Here is a 9,294-nt window from a genome sequence, read left to right as displayed (position 1 = left end):
GTAGCAGGTTGAGACAAGGCTCCAGTGCTTATCTGCAGGCGCCAGGTCAAATGTGCCCAAGGGGCACCGGCAATGCGTCTTCTTCCTTAGAAGAACCAAGGTGGTATTGACGTAGACACAGCCCAGGTGCGTCTCCCGATTCCGTAAGGAGACGCTTCTCAAACTTTAATGAGCACATGAATCACCTGGAGCATCTTGTTAAAGCACAGATTGTGATTCAGTAGGTCTGGCTGGGGCCTGAGATCCTGCATTTCTAATAGATTCCCAGGTGATATTGATGCTGCTAGTCCCAGGTCCACAATTGGAGCAGGGAGGTCCTAGCAGGAGGGTTCCCCTACCTTACAGCCAAAGCAAACATGAGAGGGGTAGGAAGAAAAAAAAAAGACAGCTGATGTTTTGGTGACAAGATGCACTGAAGCCAGAGGGGAGGCTGATGGCCACAAAGAACCAGCCAGTCATCCCTGGAGTGAAGGGAAGTGTCTACACAGGTTTTGATGGCACCCCTACCGGCTCTCCATTAGGGTATCGTTTACTTAGCTGAGTGTGCAGAAGGCAACATGGTAAGGCTCAATGTGGTGCACATTTCCCGTTCGCCTTTCCAAGGCACACCCCATTGGCAAAAATGCCCTGGAATGTGAACAAAGAGCAACATCAAGAAAGGACACATTGTATTGGTGGCCATCCACACGATTAACTGAGTTGATGAACCCTAGATCCCTGTAGAGTTGGAGAAAGTGAAGCCTAAAGCCAGCACTCAGCCCAAGTCTGCCTTTTATGACTTTGTCTTCTTATTATCTTTGTAACAAGGCTCTTTTATGAGCTTGCGATTTCCTGCCAAGTTGATGAAATCTCCATTATGTTTTATAGTACAAAATAAGAGGATAAGAGAGGTTTTTAAAGGCCTGCAGATCTCTTCTTCGTTTAGGAACCCTGTCTGCCCTAATTCTGTCCCTGTGTGGGGTAGAGATCAACTTTCTGTCATGTTCTAAGACACTGTTCATTTTCTCTTCTGCTGAAAAATAGATATTTATTTTGCCATTTTGCTTGACAATTCTAGAGGCTGGCATTTTCCATTTTAGTGCTCTTCATTTTGAACCACACATGTAATTACTGCTGTCTTTTAGTCTGTGTTTTCGGAGGACTAGCCCGTTCAAACTGGGAGAGGACAAAAGCAGCTGTCTTTCCAGGGGGTGAAAACAATAGCATAAAGTCTTCATGTAAACCTCAACAAACACTGAAACACAGAAGTGGAAATAGGAATAAAACTCAAAACAAGTGGAGAAACAGAAATCCAACTACATATTCCCACCTTTGTCTGAATTTAGAGAAAGAACAAATACACTCAACACACCTGCTATAGTTTAGCACGAGTCTTATTTCTAAGGTGCTTTTTCTAAAAAGGCCAAAAGCTCCCAACTGATTTTGTTGTTGTTGTTGCTCACTCCCTGCATTTCTGCCTCCTACTGGCTTGGTCAGTTGGTCCAGGTCACAGAGGGCAAGGTGCCTGTCCACATTTCTCGGGCTGCCTGAATGATCTCCCTCTCTGGTCCTTCCTCCAGTCTGGCTCTCATCCATCCCCTTCTTGATGGCATCAAAGCCCCCTCCAGCCTCCCTCTGCGTTCTTTTTTTTTTTTTTTTTTTTTTTTTTTTTAGACGGAGTCTCGCTCTGTCACCAGGCGGGAGTGCAGTGGTGTGATCTTGGCTCAGTGCGACCTCCACCTCCCGGGTTCAAGTGATTCTCCTGCCTCAGCCCCACAAGTAACTGGGATTACAGGTGCCCGCCACCAGGCCCAGCTAATTTTGATATTTTTAGTAGAAACAGTATTTCACCATGTTGGCCAGGAGGGTCTTCATCTCCTGACCTCGTGATCCACCCACCTTGCCTCCCAAAGTGCTGGGATTACAGGTGTGAGCCACCGTACCTGGCCTCCTCTTGGGTTCTTGAGTGAGCCAAGCTCCTTCCAACGTCAGGGCTGCAGCAGTCAGTCCATCTGCCTGGGACACTCTCCATCTTCCTTGGTTTGCTGATGTCATTCTTCATTTCTTCATCATCTTTCACATTCATTCACTGTCACAGGCTCCTGGAGCACCCTGGACCTCTCACAGTCATAACAATTATTTGTGTAATAATGTCTATCTCCCTTACCTCAGCTTCATGAGGTCAGTGACTGTATTTATTGTGCCTGTCACTGTATCCAGTACAATTTCCTAGGTCACAGCGCTTCTCTGGGTGACCAATTCTCCAAGTTATCAATTAACCAAAAGCTTTTCTAGAAATGATCTGGACAGTTTATAGCAATTCCTGTTTTGGCAAGGGTGTCAAAAATTCAGTCACTACAATGACAATGTCTTGTGAAATTTGAATCTGGGGTGTCATGAGCATCAGCAGAGTCAAGAAGTTTTGTAAATATTACAGTTAGTTTCTACCTTTCAATTTGATAAACTTTCTAACCGGGACTGGTGGCACATGCCTGTAATCCCAGCACTTAGGGAGGCCGAGGCGGGTGGATCACCTGAGGTCAGGGGTTGGAAACCAGCCTGACTAACATGGTGAAACCCCATCTCTACTAAATACAAAAAAAAAAATAGCTGGGGGTGATGGCGCATGTCTGCAATCTGAGCGACTTGGGAGGCTGAGATAGGAGAATTGCTTGCACCTGGGAGGTGGAGGTTGCAGTGAGCTGAGATTGCACCATTGCACTCCAGCCTGGGCAACAAGAGTGAAACTCCATCTCAAAAAAAAAAAAAAAAAAAGAAGGTTCTAGTGGGCCAACTTATCCTTCTTATCTTTCAGCTGGTTTTGTCTTTCTTGTCTTGATCCAGGAATTGTTCCCTTGTGTAGGAGACAGAGAGATACAATTAATTTTCCATATAGTTTGCAACATAGGGTAACAAAAAATGTGCTTTATGTTATAGATGCCTGAATACTTTTCAAGGTGGCAGCATACAAATGTGCTGTGTATTCATGACAATTTCTACTAGCACCGTATGAATCATGTATCATCATAAATAATTGCAGCTGAGTCACTTCAATTTGGTTGTTATTTGCAGAAAGAATCCAGATTCAGCCTTACAAGGTGAACCCAAAATGTGCTTTACAGTTAAGATACCTAAGTATTTCTCAGGTGGTCAACATTTTATATACAAATGGATTGGCCTTCCCCATATGCATGTTTAATTGTGCAGGATTTGCGGACGTAAACATGAAAATGAATCTTTCATTTGGTAGACTGACAAACTGTCACATGCCTGCATATGTGGGAGCTGAGTGTGTGTGGGTGGACTTGTGGGTGTGTGTGGGTGGACTTGTGGGTAGGCGTGTGCAGACACACACGTGAGAACGTTCCTGCAAAGTCCGCCTAATTCTACCGCTTCCTCTCCCGCAAAAGACAGCAAATCGTTCATTAAAACGAGGAATGACATGCTGCCCTGGAAATGTGCGGAAGACTTGGGCGCGTTTACCCTGCACTACCCTTATGAAAAAAGACTTAAAATTTAAAGTACACAAAAATTGTCATGTCGAAAAATACACTGGACACAACAATTTGCTGTAAGTGTTGTAGGTAGTCCAATGAAAACAATTTTTGGTTAATCAATAGTTTTGAGGTACTGGTCATTGAATGTATTGCTAAATTCATGATTTGCTATTTATAAAGAACTGATGTTTGGTGATTGCCCTAGTGCTGTCTAAAAACAGCGGTGACACATGGCACATGTGCAGTGATATTTGTTGAATAAATGATTGGCTCGGTGTTGTCTTTGCAGACAGTCCCTAGCTGGCGGTTTGGACCCCTACGTGCAAGCCTGTGGCAGGACCGAACTTGACCCTTGGGCGTTCTCGGCCCTGGTGGTCTGAGTACCCTTAGTGCTACAGGACTTGTTTTCAGAATGGTGGGTCACAAAGTACAGCTCAGTAATTTAAACCTCTGAAAATAATAACAGCCACCATGAGCATCCCTGCTCCAACCTGTGGCTAAGAAATCCTAGCTGAAGAGAAGTAGCATTTCATTTTTTTCCTGGCCAGGTGTCTTTGTTCAGTTTTGATTTTCTTGGACAAATTTGTTAGGATTTTAAACAATCATTCAAAAGAAGAAAATGGGAACATACCTTAACCAGCGGTCATATACCTTGTTTAACAGAGCATGGGACTAAGTACAGAGGAGAGGCGAAATATATTTGAAAATCAAGTTTCAGTTCTAAGAGATTTTCTGCTCCATCGGTGGAGACAAAGTGAATGCATGTGAAATACTGAGTTGGAAATGGCCACTGTTTTTAGGTTTTAAATGTCATCATTGTCTTCCTCCCTCCTTTCTGACTTTAGCTTTCATCTTAGGGTGCAGGAGAACCAGAACTCTGCCCTGGCCCACCACCTTCATCTGTGTGGTGTTGGTGGCACATGATGTCCATCATTTGGCCCCTGGCCTACAAGAGCTCACCTTGTTGAAGCGCTAGGCATTTCAGCAGGCCCTGTTTTGTGCAGGTTAAGGAAAGGGAATTAAAAGGAATCCTCTTATAAAATCACTGCTCAATAATTTAACAGCGTCAAGCAAGTGCATTAAAACAAAACCTGTTTTATGCTGGCACTGAATTTGGCCTCTGTACATCTGGGTTGTGCTGTGGGCTCTGCCATATATTAGCTGTGTGACTGTGGGTGAGTCACCTCACTTCATGGAGGCTCAGTTTCCTTATCTGTAGGTAAGACAGTTACTAACACCTGCTTCAGTTTCAGTCTGCGTCCCTGCAGTGAAACCAGTGACACACTCCAAGACAGAAGAGACCTTAATGAAGGGTCTCCTCTCAGAGATGTGGGCAGGGTTACAGGAACTGACAAGAAATGGTGCAGCTTCCGGGACCAGCAAGAGCAGGAAGCCTGTCTATCCCTGGGCCAAAGTGTTAGGCAGAGGGCACTGTGAACAGGGAGAACTGTGGCTGTGGGGAAGAGGCTGCCCGGCAGGAGCCATGGACATAAGTAGACAAACACGGTTCCTTCCAAATTCTGGCCTGGTAGGGATAGAGCCTGGGGGGCCAATACTTTGAACCTGTGATGTATCAGAATGTGTTATATACATCTCTTCCCAACTCCATGTTCAGTGATGTCAGTAGCTTGAAATCCACCATGGTGGAAGTATTTATGCACGGAAATTGGCCGATGCCACTACAAATCAGGCTGCTTTTCCTCTGGAGAGCTGGTTGTGAACCATTTATGAGCACACCACTGCCTATCTCCTCCTGCCCTTCTGATTCCCACTGCTATTTCCTATGGGATGAATCCAACCAGAGCCAAAGCATGGGCTGGATGCGGTGGCTCACGCCTGTAATCCCAGCACTTTGGGAGACCGAGGTGGGGGCAGATCAGCTGAGGTCAGGAGTTCGAGACCAGCCTGGCCAACATAGTGAAACCCTGTCTCTACTAAAAATACAAAAATTAGCCAGGTGTGGTTGGTTGGCACCTGTAATCCCAGCCACCTGGGAGACTGAGGCAGGAGAATCGCTTGAACCCAGGAGGCAGAGGTTGCAGTGAGCTGAGACCGTGTCACTGCACTCCAGCCTGGGCAACAAGAGTGAAACTCTGTCTCAAAAAATAATAATAATAAATTAAAAAGCAAAAGAACCAAAGCATAGGGGAATAGGGGATACAGCCTTTACAGCTTAGACTCCAGGCTGCAGAACAAGGAATGGATGGAGAATGAATGGGAGAGGGGTACACACAAAAGAAAGATAGCCAGCACATGTCTTAGGGTTGTTGTGAAAGTTGTATAAAACAATGAATATAAAAGTACTTAGTAAACATTGAAGTGCCTTTCATGTGTTGTTCCTTAGTTTTGCAAAGCACATTAGAGTTTGCAGAGTATTTGTAAGGTGCTATGTGAGCACAGCGCCGGAAAGTAGACAGCACTATGCATCCTCTTCGGCACCCCTCCCCTGCCCCGGCCAGGCTAATTGGAATGAAGTTAGCCTTATTCTTGTTAGAATTTGGGGAATTAAATGTTCAAATTAAAGACAAGAGAACACCCACTGGGGTGGCAGTGCCTTCGGGCTGTACTTTGATTTTGCTTCTCTGTCTCTTCCATGGTGATTAAACTTTAGGCTGGGCAATCATCCCACCAGGACAAAGCCTACTATGCAACCCCCTTTACAGTGAGGCCTGACCATGTGGTTGAAGTCCTGGCCCACAAGAGGAAGTGTCGTATGGCAGCTGCCAGGAACCCTCCTTAGGAGGAAGCAGCTGAGTCAATTGGGGTTGGCCCAATATGATCCATGGGGACATGCCCTTTCCCCTCTACTTCTCTTCCTGCATTCTGCTACCTGGAATGCAGATGCCATCTGGGGCCACAAGATGACAGCTGTCCCCTAGGGCTGGTGAGCGGTGGTAGGTGGGAGGGAGCCTCATCTCTGAGAATCCTGAACAGCAGAGCCACCATAGCGAGCCTGGACTACTTCCCTCTGGACTTCTTTTACGCAGAGAGAATAAATGTCTATCGTGTTTAAGCCCCTGTTAGTTCGGGTTTCCTGTCCCAGTCAAATTTGATCGTAATCAATATAGTGTGTCTTGGCAAGGCTGTGAGATGACAGGACTCCCTTGTACTGCTGCTGCTGGGAGTATTTCTTTACACCTGGGCTTTGGAGAGCAGTGGGCAATGCCTGGTAAAGGTGAAATACACTGTGTCTGTTGCACCGGGCTTGTCAACAGGTAGCAGAAATCCCAGAAGGGTTTACTACGCACGTGACAGATCGCCTGGTGCAGCAGCTTTGCAACACCAAGAGAGGCGGCCCACCATCTTTTCCTCCTCTCCTTACCATGTGGCTTTTGGCGTCACAGTGCAAGAGGACCTATGCATCTCTGGCGTCACATCTAGGGGCCACCTCTGGTCCTTCAGTGCTGGCAGTGGATAAGGTCCTGTATCACTACTACGGCAACTCTCGTTGGAAAACCCAGGGAGGTAACTGGGGGAGGAAGGGATGGAGGACACAATTTCTGAGAGAGAGAGCAGCTGGACAGGTTGTCCTGTACGTGTTTACTCTTGTATTCACATGGAATAGCCAAGAGAATTGGCAAGACAGAACATTTAAAAAAAGAAAAAGAAAGAAAAGCAGAAAACACCTTACTGAGTAGAAGGGAGGCAGGAAGTGTGTCCAGGCCCTGAGAGAAATGCCAGATCTCAGGAGCAGCCTTTGCAGCCCGGGGGAGGCCAGGTGGCCCTTGGCAAGTCTCTTGAGCTCTGGACTTGGCCCATGACCTTGCTGGGACTTGTGGCGTCCCATCCATTGCTCTATGACCCTTGTTTCCTATTTGTAAATGTTGAATGTTGTCATGGAGAAAAAATAAAAACAGGTGAATGTTTAGTTTAACACAGCACTTGACATATAATAACTATTCATGAGTGTTACTTCCTTGTGGCCTCAATGCTGTGCCAGGCAGGTAAGAGTGGCTGTGAGTGAGTCCTGAGGTTGGGTCTGAGCTGAGACACAGAGGCTGCCACAGAAGGAGATGGTAGGCAGCATGGGTTCTGGGTGCAGCAGTGCCACTGATGCAGACAAGGCCACCCCCAGCCTGGGACTCAACTTACTTCTCTGAAAACTAACAGGTTGGAGCATACAGTTGCCGTGGGGACATCCAACTCAAACATTATTCATTCAAAAATTGAGAGGGTACAAAATGTTTGCCATTACCCCCAAATCATCTTGTCCTCGCCTGTCTGAGCTGACCACAGGGCTTCCTCAGCTGGGACCTGGTGGCTCTTTGCCTCTTACCCTGGGGAGTCACAGCTGCAAGAAACCGGTGGCAGGAATCCTCAGAGGGCTTAGAAGACTCCTTCGCCCATTGTGATGGGTGAGTTCCCATTCCATGGCAACAATGGGCACCCGCACCTTCCCCTCCTGGTAGAGGCTGAGAAGTAAAGATCAGGAATGAGGAGGAGGAGCAACTTCCCAGACGTGTAGAACTTATGAAGTTTATGAAGCAGCTTCCCAGACGTGTAGAACTTATGAAGTTTATGAAGCAGCTTCCCAGACGTGTAGAGCGTATAGAGAGGTGAGGCAGCCAACCTCAGCCACATTCAGCTTCCTGAAGAGAATGACTAAAGGACGACGCTTCAACCCACCTTTAGACAAGGATGGGAGATGGGTAAGGAAGATGGTGGCCCCTGATGCCTTTCTCATGCCACATGGGTGTGGTCAACGGTCTGAGGAGTTCAGATCCTGCTTCTGCTATTTCTGAAGCATGACCTTTGACAAATCACTTCACTTTACTCAACCTCAGTTTCTTCATCTGTGAAATGGGAATCCCCTAACATTCTTACGAAGATTGAATGAAATAATGCATGTAAACTGCTGAGCACGCTGGAACCTTGTGAATGTCTACTAAGCAGTAATTCCCACTCTACTTTTTCTTTCTTCCTTAACATCTATTTTCTAACGTACTACAGAACGTATTCTCTTATCTATGTTATTTTTCTCCCCTTGCTAGAATATAAGCTTCATGGAGGTGGGATTTTTGTCTATTTTAGTCACTGATGTATCCCCAGTGCCTAGAACAGGATCTGGAGCATAGGAGGCATTCAATAAATATTTGTTGAAGTAATTATATTGTACTAGAACCTCTATACACAAATTCTTGTTGGCTCCCAATCCGATTCCTTTAGCCCCTCCAGCCTATGAAATGAGAAGAGTCCGGGAATGCATCATTTACTCATCTTCATCTCTTGAAAACTTTCCCTTCCCAGCTTCACGCTCTCCCCCAGCCCTTGCTCTTCTGATGTCACTTACAGAGCCTGTGGGATTTGTCACTCTTCTACCATCTTCAAGAAACATTAGGGTCACTAGTGTGAGGTCTTAGCTTCACTAAGTGTGAGGTCTTAGCCTTGTCGGCCAAGCACTTCTCTCCTTTGCTCTTAAACATGTATATTTCATGGCTGACAAGCCTTTCCCATTTCTAATTTCTACAATTTATTGACAAAAAGAATGTTAAGGGGAAATCACAGATGTAGACTTGCAATGAGAGACATAATCAGAGAAAAACCTGATGCCAACTTCTTTTAGGGTAGCAATAGGTAAAAAATTGTTAAATTTTTAATTTGTTTCAAAGAATAACAGAAAACACTTCAGCAAATTTGGGTCTGAAGGCTTTAAAAAACCTGATATACCCACTTGGATATAACCTTGGCTAAGCAGCTTAGTCTTTCTAAGTCTCAGTTTCTTTGTCTGTAAAATGGGAGCATAATGTACCAAGGATAGAAGACCATGGTGGGGGATTCATGATTCGTTAACAAGTGCTCAGTACAATGAGTGAGCACA

General features: G+C 45.7%; 1 protein-coding gene across 2 annotated transcripts in view; it reads left to right on the top strand.

Annotated features, from left to right (window-relative positions):
* Positions 1-7,856: 7,856 nt before the first annotated feature.
* TEX36 (testis expressed 36) overlaps positions 7,857-9,294 on the top strand; it is an 89,000-nt gene continuing 87,562 nt past the window's right edge. For both annotated transcript variants that reach the window (XM_050803802.1, XM_050803801.1), the window contains exon 1: positions 7,857-8,125. In XM_050803802.1, the coding sequence (XP_050659759.1) occupies positions 8,075-8,125 (51 nt within the window). In that variant the 5' untranslated portion in view covers positions 7,857-8,074. The remainder of the gene's footprint in view (positions 8,126-9,294) is intronic.

Source organism: Macaca thibetana, chromosome 9, assembly GCF_024542745.1.
Source record: "Macaca thibetana thibetana isolate TM-01 chromosome 9, ASM2454274v1, whole genome shotgun sequence".
NCBI lineage: Eukaryota > Metazoa > Chordata > Mammalia > Primates > Cercopithecidae > Macaca > Macaca thibetana.
The sequence above is the reverse complement of the archived record's forward strand: the minus strand, read 5'-3'. Positions and strand labels throughout refer to the sequence as shown.